This window comes from Sturnus vulgaris, chromosome 3 (assembly GCF_052056855.1).
Source record: "Sturnus vulgaris isolate bStuVul1 chromosome 3, bStuVul1.hap1, whole genome shotgun sequence".
In the NCBI taxonomy this organism is placed as follows: domain Eukaryota; kingdom Metazoa; phylum Chordata; class Aves; order Passeriformes; family Sturnidae; genus Sturnus; species Sturnus vulgaris.
The window spans coordinates 52493208-52517408 of NC_142245.1; the positions used below are offsets into that span (position 1 = coordinate 52493208).

Here is a 24201-nt window from a genome sequence, read left to right on the forward strand (position 1 = left end):
CATTTCCTGTTTCTCTCCTGTTGGCACATCTTAAGTCACTAATCATGAAAAATACTTAAAATGAAACTGGTGTACTGAAAATTGCACTATGCCCTTGGAAAGCCCAGCATGGTGCTTGATCTACAAGAGACATGGTTTGGTACCATCGCAATAACAGCAAAGAATAAGAGTAACAGCTCTAAAAACACCCTTCTCTTGTACTTGCTGCATGCTGCTGACAGCTTCTTTAACAAACTACAGAATAAATCACAGTGAAATAAACCCAGCCACACATAACATAGTTTGATAGTCCATGGTGTTTTGTGGGGCGAATTTCAGCTACTTTATTCCCAGTTTGCAAAGGGAAGTTTTTGTTTTGTCGCATTTTTGAGCAGCTGCTCTCAGCCAGGCAAATGCAGAGCCCCCAGCGTATCTGTGTTCCTGCTCTGGCCTACCCAGGACTTGATAATGAGGTTGTCAGCAAGAGCATCCTGGGCACAAGGAAAACTCACAGCAGTGAAGGCCCCCTTCCTCTCAGAGGGAGAGGCTGCTGGCACCTCTGTGTTGCCCTCATTGAAGTAGTGCAGACGTGTGGGGTGCACAGCTGGACTTTGATCTGCAACTAACCCCCACTGCTGCTTGACTGCAGACTCTGTACTCTTTCCAGCCATGAGTCCTTTCTCCCTCTTTTCCAGACTGATTTTTGTTCCTCTCCTTAATAATATGGTTTACAATGGTGCCAGTGGAGAAGAAAGAGGGGAAGAAGCTTGCTTGGTTGGTTCTTTCCAGCATCGGAAGTGGTTGCTTTCTTATTTTTAAGAAGACTTTGAACACATGGAGCTAACTGGGAAGAGTATTTTGTTCCCTGTTCAAACAGGCTGCAACATATATTTTCTATAGTGTCTAAATTTCTACAGCTTTCAAAATTGTAAACTAACATGACCAAAGGCATTATATGATAAGAGAGATGTAATTTACTGTAATAAATGATGCAGTGTTCTTAAAATCTCCCCAGTCAAAGTGATGTTTGGCAGTGCAGTGATGGCCATCACTAAGGCAACATTTTTCAAGATTTGATTTTCTAGCTATATGACCGGGCTTGCAGATAAGATAGTGAAATGAATTATCATCTCTCAAGTAAATAATCAAAAGCTTTGAGTGGGCTCAGGAAGGGCTTGAAAACTATTAGCTATAAATCCATGTCCCTGAAGTCCACCCATAGATACAACTTGCCAGCAAAAATGGCTCAGGAATGCATCTGGACCTGGTCTCACAGACCTGTCACACAATCACATCCCATTCTTTCCTTAGTCCTTGGGGCACAGTCATTATATCACTGCAAAATGATTGTAAAATTATATTGATCTGATTTTATGTCATATCGAGTTTAATTTACATTGAAAAATTAGACCCTATATGTGTAATTTAAGTAAATAATTCCAGATAGCACAAATGTTAACCTCTTGTTTGTGAATCTTTTAAATTAGAGTTAATTGACTGCCAACTGATTCAAGGTCAGGAAGAGTATTGTAAAGGCTAAGCTAGACACTCCACAAAATACGTGTTTATCTCTGACATGTTCAGGCTAGTGTTTACTGTTGCAATCATTAATTTCAACTAATTGGCAGTTGGCAATCAATCAGCTAGAAAACCCAGGACAACCAGCTCTTGTTTAGGCAGAATAAAACTCTCAGAAAGTATATCCCAATTTAAATAGCTGTTTTTTGTAATATGTCAATCACAGAGGGAGAGCAGGACTGCAAAATGCTCAATTTCCATATATTAATTTATTTTCTGACTATCTCCTGCTCTTTGTAAGAAGGCTCAAGTTAATGTTCTCTCTGTACCCCGACTCTCTCCCTTGGCTCCCTCCCCACTTCATCACTCGTAGTAATACTGTCTGACTAAAGGTTTCCTCATATGGGAATCACAAAGCATGTCTCCAAATACTGTAGGCTTTAAATCCACAGTGGCAATTGATCGGTGTATGACGTGTCTCAGTAACAAGGGAAAAACATGGGTGAATGAAAGAGAAACTGGGTGATTAGAATCAAGGGCACAAGATGTTTACAATCTTCCCTAACATACATTCCTGGCTAGAAAGGGATTAGTTATAATCAGTCTGAAACATGGCAATTCACATCGTCTGAGCTTCTACCCACCAGCCCAGAATGGTGAGCAGGCAGGAACCCCAGAAATACACAGCAATGAACTTCTAACCCAAAGGTGCCCACCTGCTGGGTCATACTGGGAGCTGTATATGCACACACAAATAAATATCCTAATGCTTTATTTTTTCTTCCTCGGGCTAAACCAGAGGTCTGAAAATTGCTTTCCAGCACAAAGATAATGCCTGTGAAGACTTCTGTACCTTATTTTGCACAACAGATTCCACAGCACTGCAGCTTATGTTGAGAGAGTCACAGTATTGGAGAGTTGCCTGCTTACAGCCTTTGATGCTGGGCGCTTTTACTGCAGCTGGCCCCAGTCCTCCCTTGAACTCTAGCCTGCTTAACCTTGATGTGCACGAGGAATTCTCCCTTATCAAGCCATAAAAGACTTTTGGTGCCAATTTCAGCAAGAGTCATTGTTTACATTACACTCTTATACACAGTAATGCCTAAAAATAAGGTGACTGAGTCCAGAAGAGGAATTCCTTGTTTTTCAGACTTGCCCAATTTTACACTAGCCACCTTTCCAGTTTTGCAACTCCTAGTACCATTACTGTTGCCTCTAGGCATCTGAATTTCCAACACAGCCTTATTCTGTTTTATGGCAAGGGGGAGGACTGACCAGTCTGACTGAGTTTGAGCATTGCATCTTATTTATGCTTTTCCTCCTGCATTCCCAAATCCTGGACCTGTTCCACAGCTGTGAGATCAGCACCTTTCTTGGCTCTGGCGTTTTAGATGGAAACTTGACACTTGTGGTTGCTGCCTACAAATAGTCACTGTGATCCTCCTCTCCTTCAGTGGGAAACACCCCCAAGAGCCAGAGGGTGCTGCTGCCTCCCCACTGTGAGAAAAACTCCTCTCCATTCTCCTTCTTCCTCTGTTAAGAACTTGGGATAACTCAGGACAGTAATGGAGCTTTCAGCAGAGCTGAGCACACAGCATAGCCACAGCTGCACGCAGAGGCAACAGCAAAAGGTGTGTGCCCCAGATCAATCTGGTTACATGCTGAGTTTGTTTGTCTGCAACTATATCCCTTAATATTTCACATTTACAGCACAATTTACCTTCAGTGTGCTTTGAAAAGAGACAGTATGTTCAAAGTAAAAGGTTAGTAGGCAAGGGCCACTGACTGATTTAGCAGAGCTGCAATAGCCATCTCGCTGCTGCTAGGAAAACTGTTCCTGTGCTGGGGTGTGCCAGCCCCCCTCTCCACTGCTGGGAGCTGACACTGCTGCCCAGGAGCCCTCCTGGCACAACCAAAACACAAATTAAACGTCTTTTTCTTGACTCTTCTTGCAGGCTGCCTTGAAGACTGTCACAGACTTTTGTTTATCTTTTATAAACAGTGTGCTTCCCCTTCCTTCTCATGGGATTTGCTTTCTGATTTCCTTCTTGCAGCTTGAACCTTAGAGGGTCTACAGACTGGTCTATATTTAGCTTTTGCATCCCCATGTATTCAGCAGAAGGACACATGGCACCTGCTCTGCAGCCAGGAGCTATTTTAAGCTCTTCTAAAATGGGTGATGGTATTTAGCACTTTATGCTCAAAGTTCACATACACACATTTCTCTAAAACAAAGCTTTACATATATTTGCCCCAGCCAACACATGCTGATACCATCTGAGTTTTTATCTTTATATAATACAAGATTGGTCTGCAGTGACACCTCAAAGCAGCAAACATTAAAGTCTAGAATTGCCCTTTCTACTGTAGCTCTGATCACCCTCCAGAAAAATACAAGTACTTTCTTACAGTCTAGATAGACACTGCACCAGGTGTTACTTTAAAAAGCAGAGATAAAACCAGCTGTTTTGGCTGCCCACTGCATTTGAATAGCTTTATGATTTCTGTGCAATTTTCTGGTACAAAACTGAACAAAATTTTGAGGTTTCGTGGCAGTTTTCCATACAGGCTCAGAACCAGACTTGGAGGCTTTCTGAAGCCTCGTGCCTCACCTCTCATGTGGCATCTGAATCTTGACCACTGACTGTTGTGGCAGACCACATATGGCCCCCAGTCTCAATTCACCACAAGCACTACCAAAGTAATCTTAAATTTCTCTGATCACTCTTAAGAGAAGAATTTCTTACTTTCACCAACAACCTTGGATACCTCCCTGTTTTCCTCAGATGTCACACAATGCCCAGACTTTCCTAGGGTTGTTCCTAGAAAACAGCAGGTTGGCGCTCCCAAAGGGAAGTACTTACATCAAAGCCCTTGTGCCATGCCACCAAGCAGTGACAAGCAAGGAAGCTGTTCATCAGACTTACCCGAGCAAAGAGAAGAGCTGAGCAGAGGAAAAAAGTCGGGCAGAAAGCTCAGACAAGGGCACGCCAGCAACAGGACACTGGTTCTGTAATCCTGCCACTGAGGGAAGAGGGACGGGAAGACCAAGTGAGGAGGGAAGGACGGAATGACACAGGAGGAGCAAACAGTGCAGGGACCGAGTGCGCACTGTGCAGGGACCGTCTCTGATAGGCGCAGGGGAAGCTGCCTGCTGGCTGGCAGCAGGAGCCAGCTATGTTGGCTATTCCCTGCTCTGACAGAGATAGCATGAGAGATTAGAGACTTGGGCCCTCAGAAAGAGAAAATAAAGGAAGGATACTTACACAGCTGCTACCCTTCAAATTTAAGTCTTAATCCCTCAATGACTTGAGGCGTTGTGCTGTGTGAAATTTGTCTGTATTGACTATGGATTGGTCGAACTTGGTTGAATTTTTCTGTGTCTACCACAAAGACTGGGATGGATTTCCATAATGTGAACTCTCAGCTGTGACTTCTCTTTGCCCTGAGATTTGGGCAGGATTTGTTAAAAACAAACTGATTCTTAATCATACACTCACTGGCTTGAAGAGACCACAGGACGTCTTTAGTTCAAGCTCTTGCTTAAAGGAGGCTCAGCTGTGATCTCAGCCTAGGTCTCTCTGGGCTTTAAATTAGTCTTTAAAACCTCCGTGGATGGAGACTGCATGACCTCTCTGGGAAGCCTGTTATCTGACTTGACTGTCATGGCACTGAAAAAGTTTCCTTTTCTACCCATAAGCTGGAACAAGGGAAGTTCCCTTGTTCCTTTGTTCCAGCTTGTGCCTATTGCCTCGTCTTCCTGCTTTACACCCCTATACAGACCCTGTCTCCATCTTCTTGATAATCTCCTCCAAAGCTGTCCCTTTTCCAGGCTGAACATCCAAACTTTCCTCACAGGACAATGCTCCTGTGCCAACCACCATGGTGCTCTTTTGTTGAATTGACCCACTTTTCTATTAGGGCAGCAATGCTAAAAGAGGTGAGTGGTGTAGCTGCCCCCCCTGATCCCAGCAGCTCCCAAACAAATATTGCAGCCAAGATAACCTGCCTGACCTACTTTCTGCATGAGACTGTGCTGGCTCATGTTGGCCCAAAATTGTTAATACAAACAAGCAGAGCACTCCCCAGGGAGCTCAGCTGCACACTGCTTATGCAGCAACCAGCATTTGCCACTTCTGTGACCCACAAGCCACTCAAGGACCATCTTGAGATGCCACATTGCCTAAGCACCATCTGCTACCTACTCTCTAAAAGGAGATGTAGGTCAGTCCGATGCACAGATATGCAAACAATAGAGAAATGATAGGCTGGTACTGGAAGTGGCAGCCAGGGCTATGAGAAGAGAAATGAGACTTGGTCTCCAATGAAAAACAAAGAGGCTCAGAACAAAAGGTGGCAAAATAAATGTATACTATAATGATATGGAGTAAGCCTTCAAACCGGTTCATGGCAACAGAAGAACCAGAAATGCTTTGTGCCTGATTTATGAGGGATGTCAGAGAAAGCAGCTCAGTATGAAGTACTAGCTCAGAAATAGTCCATATGTTAGCAGCACCTCAGACTTTTACTGGAGCGGACTAAAGGTCTTGCTATATTTGTGGAGATGGTGGGGCAAAAAGTTCACACTTGAGGTGGTTCTCATTAGTCTTATTTCTCTACTTGGAAAAAGCAGTTCCTATAATCTGGGGATGCATGGGCATTGTGGCTTCTGTTCTTTCAGTTTTCTTCAGACACTTGTGGTGGCTTGGTAGCATTCCTAAGGAAGTCACTGTTTTAGGGGTAACGAAAAGGAGTGAGCTTGCAAAGTCAGGGGCTGCTATAGAAAATCTTTGGGAGAGGGCTGGAAACTGGCTGGATGTGTTTTGAGAGAAGATAAAACTCTGGGGATGTTTGTGACAGGGAGGTGTGAGAGATCAGAATACCAGCGAAGATAAGAGAGTTTGTATGGGCTCTTTGTGCTCCTCCTGATTTGACTAAAGAATTCTCCTGTTCCAGTCCCTATTCATTTTTCTTTTGAAATAAAATCAGCTCTGAGATCAAAATGCACAACTGAGCTACCAAGGAGCTAAGTAACAGCTGAGCTGCAGAAACTTACTCTGGCATATTCTCACTCCTTGGTAAACGCAAGGCTCTCTTTCACTGGGATTAAAGCTATTACGTGTCAGCTCGTTTTTGCAACAGCCTGACAGCATGCATGGGAACCCTTATCACAGCTCGAATGACATGATGGGATTCACTGGGCACTGGGAACTTGGTCATGTCCCTGAGACATCACAGCATACTGATAACAGGAATAGTTGGGGTTATTATTATAAAAATCAGCTACAAGTAGTACAAAACTACATATTCTGAGTTGTTCCTAAATATACAAGTAAATACAACAGCCTGTGGTCGAGTCAGGAAAGAGAAAGGAGCAGATAAAATTAGTATTACTAAGTTTGTGGGGAGCATGTGGGTGTAGCTTCAGAAGATCAAAAGGGATCTCCTGGATTTTGAGCTGTGAGTTGAAATAACTGTCTTAGGAACGGAAAGGGAAACTCAGAGAAATTTAGAGGAGTGTGTTGAAACTGCCATGTAGGCAATTGACGTGCTGAGGACAGCCAACTGACTGACATTTGGATTCTGCATGCTGGGATGTTTACATCTGGCTGGCTCAGGAGAGAGTGGATTGAAAACGCTTTCTGTGAAGCCTGCACAGTGTCTGAGGTTTCAGCTTTTGCAATGTTTTAGGCATTTCATGTCCCTGTTTTGGGGAAGAGAAATAAATAATTTCCAATTCATGAGAAAGAGGAGAAATGTAGCTTCCTCACATTAAAGCTAGAGGGCTCCTTGAGAATTTGCAGGAAAGAAACTGAGTTTATTTTACAGGTATGTTCAGCTATGAGCTGGATTGCATATCAATAACCCTACGCTCTCTTTGTTGCACAGTAGCATTTCCACAGAGGTCATACAGAATATCACAAACATACTGTCTATTTCTGGATTGAATGTAATCATCATTAACACAAATCTATTGAAGGATAGACTTCCCAGGGGAGGAAAAAATTTTCTACTTGTATTTGTCATTTGCTCTATATAATATTAAATGTGTTCAGCCTTACCAAATGGAAGGACAAGTTCATCATTAAGTCAATGCTATTGAAGCTTTTGGGTTTCCTTCCTATCTTCCTCTGACATACCTTTTCCCTTCTTTGCCTAGGCCATTTTCCACAGATGCAACATTCAGCTCTTCCCTGCTGATACTCCCTGCTCTCCTCACTCCCTCCAGCACTAATGTTGCTTTTGGGAATTTTGTATGTTTTCTGTATGTATCCCTGGGGATAGTTTAGGTGAAAGACTGATGGTTCATGCTTAGAATCTCTCAAATGCTCAAAGGCTTTAAAAAAATGCCAGCTCTGAAGGCAACACTGTGTTGGTTAAAACCACTTCAAAAAAGTTTTGAGAGTTTCTTTTTCACCACAAGCAGTGGCAAGCCTTAGTTCTTCTTCCACCTAACTGAACACTGAGTTTCTGCAGAAGCCCTAATATCCCCTAACAGTCATACAGACTGGCTTGTCCTGCAGGCCAGTCTTTTCACAGAATTCAAAGAGGCTGCAGAGGTTCTCCTGCCTTCTGCACTGGCAAGGAAAGGGCTGTCTGCACCCCTCTGCAACTTGCAGCTGCTCTGCTCCATGAGACCCTGCTTGCAGCAGCAGTAGAAAATTTGGAGTCTAGCATTCCCAGTCCTGTCACACACAGGGATGCAGACTTCAGTGGACCCTGCTTGCAGCAGCAGTAGAAAATTTGGAGTCTAGCATTCCCAGTCCTGTCACACACAGGGATGCAGACTTCAGTGGACTGCCATGGTCTGCTACTTCAGTGCCAGATCTGTTTCAGTGAGAGTATAATTTTTTTACTCTTGTGCAGAACTTCTCTAAGAATCTGAATGAGTTTTTCATGGCTTTCATCCTGAACAGTTTTTGGTCTATTTTTTTGACAGATACAGGTTTTTCAAATTATAGTGTGCAGGGACAGAACCACTTGCTATAATACTACTATTTCAGTCAATTATATTATAAACAACATTGGAAGGCCAAACACATCCTGGGCTGCATCAAAAGCAGCATGGCCAGCAGGTCAAGGAAGGTGATTCTCCTCCTCCATTCTGCCCTCGTGAGACCCCACCTCCCCAGCTCAGCACAAAAAAGGTGTGGACCTGTTGGAGCAAGTCCAGAGCAGGGCCACAAAAATGTGGGAGGACCTCTCCAATGAAAAGAGAGAGTTGGGGTTGTTCAGCTTGGAGAAGGGAAGATCTGGGGAAACCTTCTAGCAACCTTCCAGTACTTAAAGAGAGCTTATAAAAATGAGAAAGAGCGACTTTTTACATGGACAGATAGTGATAGGATAAGAGGCAATTTCTTCAAACTGAGAGATGCTAGATTTAGATGAGATATGAGGAAGAAATTCTTTTTTCTGTGAGGTTGGTGAGGCATTGGAATAGGTTGCCCAGAGAAGTTGTAAATGCCCCATTCCTGGAAGTGTTCAGGTTCAGTCTGGATGGGGTTTTCAGCAACCTAGTCTAGTGGAAGGTGTCCCTGCCTGTGGCAGAGAAGTTGTAACTAGATAGTCCCTTCTGACCTGAACCATTCTATGATTCTGTGATTCTATGAAATAACATTGACCTGTTCTGTTTAACTGTGACCATAATATACTTATGTAATTACATAATAATATAATATATTTACAACATGATAATATACAGTAACAAGCAGGCATGTAAAATATATAATGCAAGTATAGTGTTGATGAAGAATTTAGAAATGCCTATAAACATAAAACATATAATTAGAATTTGGAAAGAACCCTCATAATGGGTCTTGAGACACAGAAGCACAGTGATATGTAAAGTCAGAAGGCTGCTGAATCTGGCAGTATTTTTCTGCCATTGGCACCTACAACTAAACCAGTGTTGGGAGAGTCCTATGATTTTCCAATGAAAAGTTTGTCAAGACCAATCTCCACTGGGTTTAATTTACTTTGATAGAAACGCTGTAAACACCAGGACCAATAGGACATTTTCTATGGTAGTCTCTTGGGAATAATTTCTCTCCTGTTTAGTCCTGTGTTAATGTGAAAAAAAAGGAGGGGAGGGAGAGTAAAATATTTACATTCCACACTATATCAATTTTCTACAGATTTCCTAGCTCCACATCAATCTCAAAAGGGTTGGAAGGTTGTGATTTGCCTTCTAATAAGATTTTATGGCCTGAAGGGTTTGTCATATACCTAATGCTTGCCACATTTTTTTCTTCCAGCGCTCAAAGATCCTGGCTACCAATGGCACTTAATAACACAGCCAAATTAGCTGACACAGAAAACCCCAATAGGCAACAGACTTAACTATTTTAAGCAAATAATTTAATTCTTAATCTACATCAGTAAGAATATAATTTCTGCATTGTAGCAAGGAAACCACTCTAAGAATCTGGAGGGAATCCCCACGGTCTGCTACTGAACAGTTTTTGATTTATTCTTGGAAAGATTCAAGTCTTTTGAAACTTTAAGAGCTAGCAAAATCAATTATCAGGGTTTCAATTTTCTCCGGCAATTTCCACCGCTTCAGCTTGCCCAAGAGACAGACTCTACATAAATACATTATGCTATGTGCTACTGGGAAAATTTGGCAGAGTCTAGAATAGCTCCACTTGAAAAATCACACAAAAGGTAAAGAAAACCCTCAGGTGAGGCATGCAGTCACACCTGAATGCATATCAGCAGTTTGAAAATAACTCTTCTCCAATATATAAAGGTAATTTATTGGGAAGGGAAAGAGCAGTATTAGCTGTTTCTAGTTATTCTGGTACTGCAGTGAAGTTACTGCTGATTTACACCATTATAAGCAAACACAAATCTAGCATGAAACTTGAAGAAGGTACTGAATCCTGAAACAATATATTTTTGTAATGTAATTTCATTTGAAAATGATAATCCTCTAGCTTGAAATTATCTTCTATCAACACCCTCTGGGAACAGAGTTGGGCCAAGTCAACCATCAATCCCAAGCTTTTTCTGTACCTGCCAGGGGAAATCTCTGGGCCCAATTCAGATGTGATCATGCTGTAAATTGCATATCAAATGTAATTGGGAAGTCTTTTAAATGCCAGGGGTATGTCGGTCAAGGGTGAGTTATAGAGAAGAAATGATCTATTCTGGCATGATAATGTAGACCGAATTACTTTGTAAAAGGTACTTGTCTTTGTCTTTTCCTCCCTTTTCTAAACCCTTCCATGTGCTAGTAATGTTCACTTGCATCGGTTTCGTTATCAATATGTATCATTTATTTTAGATTGCTGCTAGAACTGGCTTATAAAATTAGAAATGGAAAAGACTCATTAAAGGCTCAGTCCTGCAGCTGCTTCGTGTGTGGAACTGTCATTGATTTCCCAAGCAGCACCTGCTTGTGAGCAGCAGAGAGAATAAAGCAAATTAGAAATTGAAGGCTTGAATCTCTCAGCTGTACATAGGCAGGGAAGCATCTCATAATTGAAGCCAAGCATCTTTCTCTGAAAAGGTCCCAATTCTGCAAATAAGGAAGCTGAGGGGGGCAGAGGACTGAACAACACTGAGGTTATGACTAACCTGTCTAGGAATACTGGAGGAAAGATTAAGGCTGACACGATGAAAATTACACAGATTGAGATAAATGATGCTTGGAAATCAGGGGAACATTTGTGGTGAAAGAGAAAGATCTGTTGAAAGAAGCAGGAAAATAAGAGACAGTGATGGTGAAATAAGTCCTAATGAGGATCTTCTTTTATAGGATAATGATGGGGTGGACAATGAACTCTTCGTTCAGACTGAATGATCCTGTGATCAACAGAACTGACAGCATTACTCTGTGATGTCTAAAACTGCTGCTGATGTAAACACCAATGACCTATTTTAAGGCATGCATGGAAAGAGAATCTCTGCATGGAAAGAGAATCTCTACATGGAAAACGCAAAAGGATGTAGGAGGTATGTTGGCACTGGCAGATCAGAACTGTGAAACAGTGTCAATTGAATTTTTATAAGGGTTTTCTAGCTATGCAGAAGCACCTTATGAAATATAACATTTGTGGGACCAAATTAAAAAAGAAGAAAAGAGAACCCAAGAGATGAAAGGATGAAGAAAGAAAAGATCAGGTGAGAGCGAGCTTCATATTTTACTAAGCTGAAAGACAAATACAAGAGGTGGCACCAATGTCCCCAACTTGTTGGATATAGTAAATCTTCATTCTGTGTACACAAAAGGCTTATGCAAGCCATATTTATTGAGAAAGGCAATTTGGTTTCTAATTTAGATTCCAGACTTGAATAGGAGTATACAGACAGATACATACATACATAATATTTTGCCTTAGGTATGTTCAGATGCGTCTCCAAAACTCTATTACTATGAATTTAAAGAGTGTTTTTCCTCTAACAGCATTCTAAAGGAGAGGATGGGTCAGATCTCAGGGTTTTTCAATAGCCTCAGAGCAGTTATGTAATTTGAGACTCTCAAACTATTTGGAGTATGGGGAATTGCTGAACTAAGGGAAGAAAATTAGCTATTTAGCCCCCCACTTGGAATCAGAGAGAACAATTCACTTAGTTCACTTGGAAACTCATTATCAGGCAATCTATAGTATTGCCTGTGTTTCTGTGGCATTGCAAGATACATCACTAGTTACTGTTTGCTTCTGTGGCTTCCAGTGTTTTCCAGTTGTGTAGTAGCTTGCATGCAAGACTGTAATATAACCTATTAAGTAACTTCAACATCAAGCAGCAGTGAACTGCAAAAAGCACATTGGACTCATTATCTGAAAGGGTAAATGGAGACATAAAGTGTTACATGTTAATGCACAATAAATAAGGACTTGCCCAAGGTCACGCAGATAGGAACAAGATGTGCTCAGATTCTTTTGTACTTTAATTGTGGCATGCTTGCTTAATACAGGAGGACTAGAGTTGCATACTTAGAGTGAAAGGGAAGTCCACCTCACAAAAATGTTCCATGTCTTGTGTGCTTTAGGTGCCTTCACTTTCTGCAAAGAGTTTACATGGGTTGACAAATTCACGTGAATGTCCAGTCAGCTTGAGCAAAGATGGTCTAAAATCCACACTGCTTTTAACAAAGGAGGGCTAAATTAAATAAATATAGGACTGAAGAGCCTAAATGTTAACCTATCTAATCTATTCCTGTACAAAGGAACTGTAGTCCACATGACCATGGAAATGTGTAATTCTGTTTTTCATTAAATTCAGAAAACATCTGTGAGATCCTTGAGAAATTTCAGAGGTTGTGACTATGACAACTCACACAGGAGAATGCAAACAAAATCACAGGACTGTAATATCATTATTCTAATGACTAATATATATTTCCTCAGTTTGTTTTCCTTCCCCCCCAACATCATTTGGTCTCTCATCTGTCTTGTAAGATAGATAGTGAGTAAGTCACCCAGAGCCACCATTCTGTTACATGATTGTGCTTTCCTGGTGCTGCAGGCTCCTACTGTCTGGTTGTACCTCCAGGCTTCTCAGTGTTGGCTTCCATGCCATCATCTTTTCTCTCTAGGAGATCAGCTAGCAGAGCAGACAAGAAGGATAGTCACAATTCATAAGACTGTGGATTGTTTTACCAACCACAAAATAGAAAAAAAACCAAAACAACCAGTCTTTAGTCCTATCCTTTCTCACCTATTTGTCAGTCCTGAAGAGGAAAGCTTTTGGAGGGCACACCAGTCAGTAAGGCCCCAAGAAACCTCTTATGTGCCAGCCAATAGCAAGCAAAGAGAAAATACAGTTCTTTTAAGTCTGATTTTCTCTGTATTCTCTTTCCTTTTATGTCACCAACTAACATTTGACTATCTGGGTCCTTGTGAGGCTCCATCAATTTCAAAGTCCTGTTCCATGACCCAGTTTCTTCCTAGACTGTCAGGTATCAAGGATACCCACAGGTCATCAAACTTCCACATAACCTTCATCAACAAAGTGGAAGAAGAAAGTCATGCAGCATTTCAGCATGATTACCCATCTCAGGCAACAAACACGGAGCAGTCATGAATCTGGTAAGTCTTGGCACAAGCAGGTATAAGCTGGCAACTTGCCTTTCTAATGGAAAGTACAAAATCTCCTTGATAACAATGGATGCTTCACTGGCAGTGTGAATTGGTTTGGATGTTAAATATTATCTACACCTATGTCTTTGCTATTTTAGCAGAAAAACCAGAAAACAAGTGTCTATACCCCGAAGATGTGACATACATGATTCATGAATGTACTTAAGCTTCCTTAAAAAGCAACATGCAATTTCCTCACAATCAAAGAGACTGACCAAAGCCACTGACAAGCACTTTGGAGCAGCTCATTTTTGGGAAGGAGGAAAAAAATTAGGAAAATTTTAGTCAATCACATTTCCATCTACTTGTCTTCTCAGTAGTTAAAGGCCACCTGCTACCAGGGTGATACAAAACCCACAAAATGAAGAAAGAAAACATTTTCAAGTTATTTCACTTTAGGCTGAGGAAAAAGATAATCAGAAAGTCACGGTAGTTTTTTATCAGAATGATTTTCACAGTAATAAACTCCAATAAATTAATGTCAGAGCAAAATATGGGAATATACTCTAATCCATTCTTGACCCAAACATCACTTGAGGATTACACTCAAATATGCAACATTTTTAAAATTAAGTTAATGAGAACATCAGATAGACTCTCAGTCATCATAATGATTGCAAATTCTGTTGTAATCCAATCTGAAATTACCATGTTACATGAGGTGCTGGGATTAGAGAGAATGGTTCATATCTGCATCTGGAGTGCTGTGGTCATGCAGCACTTTACCTTGATCCAGCAGTGTCTCCAGCAATACCACTCCAGACTCTCAAGAAGGACTTAAAAGACCCAAGACTAATTTACACTACTATGGTATAACCTGACCAAGCAACATTTAGTCCTCCTAAAATGAATAATGTGTTCTGAGCACTTTTAGACCCACTGCATCTGGTGGGGTGACTTTGAGGGAGCTGAAGTAACTGCATTAGACTCAGAATATGGTATGCAGTTTTGGCATAAAGTAGTGCCTGCACTCCAAAAAAGGATCCCAAGGCTATGGCTTTACTGGATAAGCCATCATTCAGGCCTTGATTTTTGACTTGGACTTCAATGACCAAGCAGTCACCTAGGTCAGAACCCAAAGATCAATGATCTAGATTTTGGTTATAAAATGTATCTGGAAAAAATCACAGGTGAATAATAAAGTTAAGTTAAGTCCTGTTAATCTTTACCATTCAAGATCACTGTCTTTTGAAAGCTAACCATAAAAGTCCAAAACCAAAATCAACCACAAACAAACAAAACAACCCCACCAAAAAAAAAAAAAAAAAAAAAAAAAAAAAAAAAAAAAATAGAATGTACCTCTTGAACTTTGCCTTATCTTCAATCACAGTTATGAGAACACCATTCAGGGCAAAGTTGTTATGTACAGTAAGAGCTGGAGAAGCTGGAGAGATCTGAAGGAGAGGCAAAGTAGTCTCCTTTCCTTCCTTAGGCCAAAATACTGAGCTCCACTTCGGAGTTTAGAAGGGCTCTGCTTCACTGATTCCTGTGGAGCCAGAAATCTTTGCCCTTTAAACACAGACCTTGGTAACAGAGCTTGGGGGAAAACAACATAGTCCTCTTATAAAGGACTTCATTGCTTGCAATATTTAAGTGTAAAAGAAACCCTGTCACAAAGACCCCTGGACTAAGAGGTTTGGGCTAAAGGAATCAGTCTGGTAGAGTTGCTGTGTGTATTAATCTAAATTTTGTGAAGGCATTGTGGAATTGCCAAGAAGCAATTCTTGCCTTAGGTAAAGGCTCTACTCCATAAGCATCCATCACTATTCATTCTGACTACATTCATTCAGTTAAAATGTATACGATAAATCAAATTAAAAGGCTGCTCTTTTAAATACTTTAATCAATAAGAAAGGCAGGGCTTCAGCTACACCTAGCTACAAGCTCCCAGTACTGCAGCCTCTCCGCAGCACTCTGACAGAGAGGCTTTATCTGTCGTGGTAAATAACTACTGCTCCTCTTCAATACCGGAACTGTGAATTGAAACTAAGCAATTCCAAGTAAATATCAACAATTTAAACAGCTCCTTGTAAAAATCTGTGTGATTATCTGTGCATGCATTGGCATCTTTCATGTAAAGTGCTTAATTAAAATGTCAGGCAAGGTCTCAAAAAGCGACAGCTCAGACGGAGACCAAGAAGTGAGGCGATGGGATGGCGGGCTGCCCTGCAGCGGGAGGACAGGGAGCGGACCAAGATGCCTTTCAGAGGTTGCTCTTTTCCTTATAGGGCAAAGCCACAAGGTGACTTGTGACAGACCAGTTGTCACTCGCTCCTACCATCCCAGGGCACAGCTGCAATAATGCACCTCATGGGCTGGCTGTGCGTCCCAAAGCAAACACGCTGCTGCCCCAAATACTTTCAGTGGTTACATTTGCCCTGATTAAACCAGAATGAGGATATGAGGAAGCACAAGGCCTGTGGTGCTTCCTGGCCACTGAAAGAGTCCCACCAGCCAAAGCTGAGATAGTGTATTACAAGGGATTTAAGAAGAGAGAAGGTGATTTTTAGAAGCAGCACTGAGCACAGGCTTCAAGCCCATGTTTTGGCTACAACGGTTTCCAGTGTGACAACTGATGGGAATGGGTCTGCTCCCTGCTTGCAGTCCAGGAGCAGGGACATGCATCCTGTGTCCACCCTCAAGAGCAGAGAAGGTGGTGCTCGAAACTGCAGACTTCCTTGGTTCCATTCAGCAGCAGCTTTGCTCACTTACATTCACCTAAGAAAATTCAGGTTTTTCTTGTAAGTAATGGTCCATGAAGAAGGTTAACACCTCAATACCTCATGTTTTCTCGAATTCTCCACTTTCTGGCATACAGTGCTGCACCATATCAGACATGATGAGCAAAACCAACCTGTCCCAGCCACTCCACTGACAGGCACCCGTTCATATAATGTGGTTAAGGATTTACTGGTCTTCAGAACCTTTCCCTAAAACTTTCTCTGTGATGGTCACTAATTTTTTTCTGCCTGCTACTAAAAAGACTTTGCATTCATCCTCATGCCTGTATTTGAACCTTGCCCTTCATCTTCTTGTTGGATCACACAGTAGCCTTAGTGCAGCCTGCTGATAAGCCACCCAAAATATAACCATATAACCCTTATAATCCTAAAAGGAACCTAAAATATAACTATTTAGTTTTTGTACAAAGCAGATGTGTGCAGAAGCTTGGTGGTTTTCCCTGTCATTGGGAAATCCTAGGAATTAATATCTGCCTTCAAATACATACTCTGCTTCATATAAAATTGATGGAGGGCATATAATTCTACGAGGTTTGTAGACAGAGATAATATCACTTATTAGACCAAATAATGTAACTTGAAGTAAATAGAAAAGATTTTGAGTATCAAGCCTTTGAATGTGTATTTGCAGAGACAGAGAGTAAAATCTGAAATACTCTGTGTTACTTGTGTTTGAATAGCGGCAGATAAGACATGTTATATACTTTCAGAAATGTCCCCCTCTCCTGCACAGTGCACTAGTGCTAGAAAATCAGCCTGCAGCAGAAAACTCACAGGGTAATTCTTAGGAGGCTCTTGGTCAAAACTGCCCATAGCATCTTATTGCAATGATCATCTGCTGAATAATTAGCTCTTGAGCATAAGAAGTGCTGTGCACTTGCACAGTACATAACGGTGCCACAGTTCAGCCACATAACTTCAATATAATAACTTCAGCCACAGTTTTAGGAACTGGACAATTCTGAAAGTTTCTTTTATTTTACTTTATTGCTTATAAAATAGGTAATATGTTGCCAAATGAACACCCCAGTAGAAAGAGAGATAACAAAATGGCCCAGTGGAAAAAAAAGGTGTGAAAAGTGGTTAGCATTTCACGAAGTCTGATAAGGTGGAAAATGTTTTGCTTGGTTTTAATATGGCAAATAAGTCTTTCAAAATCTGTTTCAGGCCTGTGATCAAATTGGCCTTCTGTAATTTTTTAAGAGGGGGAAAGGCACAGCAGATGGAGAGGGACTGAACCAACTCTATTGAAAACCTGGTGTTGCAAATTTTTTCTAAAATTAGGCAAAGAGAATAACAGAGAACCTACCATAACAGCAGCTCATCTGTTCAGTCATTTGATGTATCTCTTTATTGTTGCATTTACTAAGACTCAGCTTTATCTTGCGCGTGAGCACAATAGTGACACCATATTGAAATGTGTAAATATATTTTCATAAACTATGTAAAACACCTCCTCTCTACTGACAAAATGATGCACTTAGAATACATGAAATCCTGAGAAAATGCTGCTGCCTTGGGTTCCAAATTCCTCTGATTCCTCATCTGAGTTTTATTGCACACATACTGTTATCTGACAAACATATCTGCCAGACTATTTAAAAAATACTTTGTCTTATCATTTGAACAGCTCCTGTCAATGTTACCTAGTCCTTGTTCACACTGCTATCCCTATGAGTGATGACACAGAAATAGATCAGGTTAAGGTCAGTGTGTGTAGCCCAGATCTGTAACATTGGCATTTCTTAATCCTGTCTGCAGTAAACCCGAATTATTTTTGAAGAAATTAAGGCTTTGAAAAGGACAGCTGTAGGGTCAGGGACAAGAACTGCTTTTTCTGGCTTCATTTCCCTCTGCTCAATGCTTGTGACCCACGATTTTACTGGCGTTTCTGATGCAAGGGTTTATTGTCCCCTTGAGTAGAGGCAGAGGGCAGGAGGAAGGGGGCAGGAACAAGGTAGGAATAGGATGACTCCTATAGCCAGATGTTGATGCAGAAGTCACCTATGCCCTGATGAACTACTTCTGTGGGGCTCCACAGACACAAGCGTTTGGCTGACCACCAGAGATCCACAGGGTTTTGTATCCAACCAAGTGCAGAAAACAACTCCTTAGGGAAAAAGTGAAAAAAAAAGAAGTGTGACTAAAAAATGGAACAAATGAGAGGAACTCCACAAATCCAGATGCTGGAATTTTCCAATCCCCCTAGCAAGACAAGATAAGCAGGGGATAATCCTTGTTTATATAACTTTTTTTTTTTTCCTTTTTTTAAATAGCAGAACCTGAGACCAACAGGCATGTTTTCACCAGGTTTGTGTGCTTCTTTTCTAAATTCGCGCCGAGAAATTTCGGGAGGGCCCGCGCCCCCCTCCCGGGCCGGGTGCTGGGCAGGGCCGCCGTCCGCGGGTGCGGCTCTCCCTCCACGGCTCTCCAGGGGTCCCTCGGGCAGGGCAGCGATAAACACTCGCTCGGCTGTCGTGGCTGAGAGCCGTGCCCCTCCTGTGTCCCGGCACGCCTCGTTGCGAGCCCCCAGCCTCGCACAGCCCCGCACAGCCCCGCACAGCCCAGCACGGCCCGGCACAGCCCCGGGCCGCGGCGAGCACCGAGGTTCCCGGCTCGGGGGCGGCTCTCGGCCCCGCGCCCCCGCCTCCTCAGCAGAGCGCGCGGCCGCCGCCGGGGGGCGCGCTGGCGCCGCGGCCGCCCCGCGCAGGTGGCCGAGGGGCCGGGCCGCGCTGAGCCGGGCCGGGCCGGGCCGAACCGGGCTGGGGCTCCCGCGGCGGGCAGCGGCTGGGGCCCTCGGTGAGCGGGCAGCTGCCCCTCCTGCGGCCTCCAGCCCAGCGCCCACCCCTGAGTTCTTGACTACCGAGGAACAAGGACGAGGACGGCGTTAATCGGTGCCTAATTTCCCACCGAGCGCGCGTTGCGTGGCGGGCCGGCTTAGGGCTGATCTCCCTTCCAAATAAAGAAGCGCGTCTATTTATGGCCGTGGCTTAAAGAGGAGCAGATCTCATGTACCATGTTGGAAGTTCTTGAAAAACAGCCAAAGTACAGAGGTCAAGTTTCCTGTACTGACAGCAACTTAGCGGGATGCGAGACGGCAGTGTCCTTCGTGAGGAGCTGCAGAACTGGGTCACTGTGCATCCTTCACTAATCGCTGGGTTCCAGTAATAAATCACTTCGGTCTATTTCGAAGCAGTGTGGAGGACAGAGAGAACCTACTTGAAAGCCTGTTACTGCCTCAGCCATGGGAGCCAGTGGGAGCATTGCCAAGGGGTTCATGTCGGCAAGATGAGGGTCAGGCCCCCAATATTGCTCAGTAGATGATATAATGAATAAAAAAATCCACAGTTGTGCTATCCACTGGGATCTGACTCTTCATTAGAAATAAAGGGACCAGGCAGACAATATGATTGTTTGGCAAATTTCCCCAGGGTCTACTTTTAAGAAATCATAAAGCCCCTTGACGACGCCTTGCCCAAAGCCAGTGCTTTCAGTAGCTGCTGTAACTCAGAGGCAGCAACTCTCAGTTTCACACGGAGTTGTACGCAAATATACTCTACCAGTGTGCCCGTGGAACTGCCTACTCTTGGAAAAGCTTGCATGGAAGGATTTAATGTTGACAGACTTAAGTAGTGATGTCTCAACTGTGAAGAAGCTGTTGTTTAACCAACTTTATGAAGCAAAAGTACCTATCATTAAAGTGAGAGTATTCCCTTTGGTTTTAGAAGATCATCGAGGCTTTAAACATCTATGCAATTTGGTATGCACATAATTTGATAGTCTGTTTTACAAGAAGTTGATTAGAATCAGAAAAATCACCCTCCCTAACTCCCGCAGAAGAGGGCAATGAAATGTGTGCAGATCAAACAGCCTTGAAATGGAAAAAGGATTTATATAGTGGCAAATTGGGCAATGGCTCTTAAAACTACAGCTGTATTCTTCTAAATACTCTTTTATGTTATTGGTGAGTTGGTAAGTTATGATTTACTGTCATTTGATGTAAAATTTACTGTCACAAAACATTAGCAATCACTGGCTGAAACCAGAAGGCTGCTTTTTTAAAATTCTTGGTATTGAGTTTTCTAGGAATGGACTGTCACTGCCTGCAGAGTGCGTTTTGTCATCTCAGTTTTTCCCAGAAACATGCACTTCCTTTTTTTTAACCTTTGCTAATACTTAAATATTTACTTTTTTTTAAATTTTTTTTTTCTTTTACATTCATAAACGTGTTAGCCGCTTCGTGTCTGTAAGGCAAAGAAGTACAAGTATCACTTTTCTCACCAGCTGGGGCAATCTTAGAAATAGTAATCAGTTTAATTTCCCAGCTTGATTCAAAACACTGCTATTTACGCTCCCATTGTGTGGTGATATCCTCCTGTTTACGTGACCAGGTTTAAAATTTAACTACATCCACCATGCTGTTTTTCTTCCTAATTCAGAAGACATGGATTAAAAAGTAAGCAAAAAGAAAGCTCAATGGTACTGCTCCTTTATCAAACTTGGGAATCATGGCTAAACAGGATTACATGTATTATTAGGGTCCTGATCCCACAGCCCTCAGCAAACTAATAACTTGTGCAGGAGCTTTGCCAAAGGCTGAGTGAGGGCAGGAGGCAGCAACAGTTGGCACTAAATGTCAGCTGCCTTGAAATAATGGGCATTTTTCTCCAATATATTTTAAGTAGACCTGTATGGATTTGTGTCAGTGGCTTCAGTTGGCAGCAATTTCTGGGAGAGGGGTCAGAGATGTCCCACTGTGAAATACTTCAATGATATATTCCCCTTCTCCTAAGTCACTGGAAATGAACTGAAACTGGTTCCAGTGTCACACAGATCTGGATTGATGCAGCAATCTCCTGTGAGGTGAGAAAGAGGCAGAGGGTGACACCCACCACCCTCCCTTCCCACACTTTTTACATAGCTCTTCCGGATGGATAACAAATATACAAAAGAACAAAGTCTACTATATAAATGAAAGCAGATTTATAAAATTACAAGTTTAATAGATAAATATAATAAATACTTTATGCATCATAACTCTGGACAACTACATTTAAAGCAAGTATGTTGGCAAGTCACAAAAAAAGTTGCTCCCTCGGCAACTTTATTTTTCAGAAAACCACACGGACAGGCATATTACAATGTAACGCATGAGGCTTTATGCTGTAAGTATGTTCAAATCCCGCTCACCTACCGAGTTCACCATGACATATATATGGGTGTAGTGTAGTTTCTATCTTGGAATGTCTTTTTGCACACCAACACGGTTGTACAGATAGATGTTATGTTCTACTTACCAGGGACAGTGGGGAAGAGTTTTGAAGAAAAATACTGGTAAATGACTTCTAGAAAAACTAAAGCATTTCTTAACTTTTTATTGACATTGGCAAATTAAAATAGAATAAATTAACAATATTTTCTCAAAAAAATGTTTTGTACAAAAATACTGTCAAAATTTCCTGAAAAGCTTTCAACACAGTAGTATCTTTTCATGTACTGAATAAACTATATTAGCACAGTGTCAAAACGCTGAAGACAGAAACAAAATTAAAAAAAAAAAAAAATCTGTGAAATGTTTGCCACTAGTCAACATTCCATCCACACCATATTATTGTCTGTACATATGGGGGAGGGGGAATGGGTAGCAGACTTTTTAAGTAACAGTATTACTTTTCCTGATCTGGAAAGGTTTGGCCCACATCTGTTAAGCTTCCAGTTTAGCGTATTCAGAAAAAAAAAAAAATTAGTCTGCACTGCAATGCATAGTTAAAAATTAAGCAAGATGGCAGCTTTTGTGCAGTAGTATCTGCCCTTCAAAGTTCATGCAACCAACTAATGCAATTTTTTTCCCTGTTCACTCAGAATTTGAATGCAGTTCAAGTCATTGGAAATCATAGTTTACAAAATCCACAAGATTAAGCAATTTGCCAAGATTAATATCTAACAGTCCGGCACTGTGGGAATTATGGGCACGTTACTGTGAGGAAATTAAGAGAGGGAGGTCGGGAGGGGGGCAACCAACATAAAAAGGCAGAGTTTGCTAGATATTATTACTACAGGAGGGGAGGTGAGTGACAAAGCTACAAAAAGGAAAAAAAAGTGGCAGCGATTAAAAAAAAAAAAATTATACAAGCGCATAGTTGACTCTGCTTTCCAGATTCTCACCTTTTCAAGCCCTGAAAAGTGAGACACCGTGTCTAGGGGAATGTTTTCATTCGCACCGATAAAAGTCCTTTGTTTGTTTTAAATGAATCAGCAGCTCACCCTGCTGGGCTGCTGTTTGCAAACGAAGTCTGTCATGAAGTCAAACTCGTTCTGTCCCAACCACAGCTCGGGAAGCTCCTTGATGCGATCCAGCCCCATTTCGATGACTAAGGACATGAGGACCTCCTCGTCGATGAAGTCCGTGTCTATGACATTGGGCGGCAGCATTGCCGCGGGGACGTGGGGGACGGCGGGCGGCAAGCCGCTGCCGCCGCCGCCGCCGTGCTTGGGGTTGCAGTCCCTGAAATGCTGCTGGCTGCCGCCGTTCAGCTGGTGGCTACCGGGGTGCAAGTCCGGCATGTAGTGGCTGTGGGGGTAGGGGTGGTGGCTGAAGTACTGGTTGTTCAGCTTCTGGAGCTGCATGCTGGCGCTCAGCTGCCCTCCCGGGCTGGCGACGGGGGGGGCCATGAACTGGGAGCCGCTGAAGCGGGCGGGGGGCGGCATGCTGCCCGCTGGGTGCCCTCCGCTCACGCTGCCCGGCCCCATGGCGTGCCTCACCCCGCTGCTCGCGTTCATACTCCCAGCTCCGTAATGTATATGGTCGCCCATCAGGGCGCTGAAGGCGTGCTGCTGCGGCGGCTGCTGCTGCTGGTGGTGGTGATGGGGGGTCGGAAACTGCCCCATGCCCATCCGATGCGCAGGGTGGTGGTGGAGCCCGCCGGATCCGTCGGGGAATCGCCCGTGGTTCATGGCCATCATGTGGTCTGCCATGGCTCACCTGGAAAGTTAGCGTGTGAATATATTAGGAAAATACACCCTCCTCGGACATTCAGCCGCCCTCTCCCGGACCAGCTGCATCAGCCTGGCCCTGGCAGAAATTACTTCGCTGGTCCTGCAGTCCTCTCTCTTTCCCCGTGGAGGGAATTAAGGAAAAAAAAAAAAAAAACAAAAAACCTCCCAAAAATCTACAGTGGCTCCACCATGGAGTACAAAAGGAAAAATAAAAGGGGAGCCCGCGGAACGAAAATCCCAGTCCCCTCCGCTAATCCGGCGGGCAGCACGCCTTCCTACTCCAAGTCGCGCATACCTATCGGCGGGGAGCGTCGCATTCGGCCACCGCCGCCGCCTCCCCGCACGCTCCGGAGCCGCCCAAGCCCCCCGGCTTCGCCCGCGAAGGCAGCGGATTCCCACGGCACTCTCGCTAACTTGCGGGGAACAAGCAAAGAATTGGCAAGTCCCACCTAGCCGCTGTCAGCAACTTTTCGAATTAAGTCTCAATTATTTTGGTGAAATTTTGGTAATGCACAGATAAGGACATGAAGCCAAGCAGCTGAGAAACACCTTTCCTCGCGTGTTTCTACAGTCACGTTTTTCCTGTTGCACACAAAAGGGACACCCGGCACCAGCCACGAGAACCGCCGCACTCACCTCCCGGCTTCTTTCTTCTTCTCCCTCAAAGGTGGCGGTGGAATCAGTCAGCGAGAGTCACCCAGCATAGAGAGGGCTTCTCCGGCTCCCTCTCCCCGGCGCTGACGTGACCGGCGCCGCGATCGCTGCCGCAGCCCCGGAGCTGGTTCTCGCCCCTCCGCGAGGCGCATCGGCACTTGCCAACAATGAGCTGTGTTCCTTACACGGCTTTGGCCGCGGCTAATATAGGATTTCAGAAGGGAGGA

At 43.2% G+C, this 24201-nt stretch overlaps 1 protein-coding gene and 1 long non-coding RNA gene across 2 annotated transcripts in view; one reads left to right on the forward strand and one right to left on the reverse strand.

Annotated features, from left to right (window-relative positions):
- LOC148224339 (uncharacterized) overlaps positions 1–14877 on the forward strand; it is a 39946-nt gene extending 25069 nt beyond the window's left edge. Inside the window, exon 4 of the long non-coding RNA XR_015802406.1 lies at positions 11258–14877. This is a non-coding gene — a long non-coding RNA (uncharacterized LOC148224339). The remainder of the gene's footprint in view (positions 1–11257) is intronic.
- A 6415-nt stretch (positions 14878–21292) lies between these two features.
- On the reverse strand, positions 21293–24190 carry CITED2 (Cbp/p300 interacting transactivator with ED-rich tail 2). The gene is made up of 2 exons (XM_014879093.2): positions 23957–24190; positions 21293–23306 (listed from the first exon to the last, which is right to left on the reverse strand). Exon 2 carries the CDS (start codon positions 23297–23299, stop codon positions 22577–22579), a length of 723 nt encoding a protein of 240 aa, XP_014734579.1. The 5' UTR covers positions 23300–23306; positions 23957–24190; the 3' UTR covers positions 21293–22576.
- Between the last annotated feature and the right edge of the window lie 11 nt (positions 24191–24201).

Excerpts from the sequence above, each read along its gene's own strand:
- CITED2 (XM_014879093.2), bottom strand. The coding sequence starts at position 23,299 with ATGGCAGACCACATGATGGCCATGAACCACGGGCGATTCCCCGACGGA.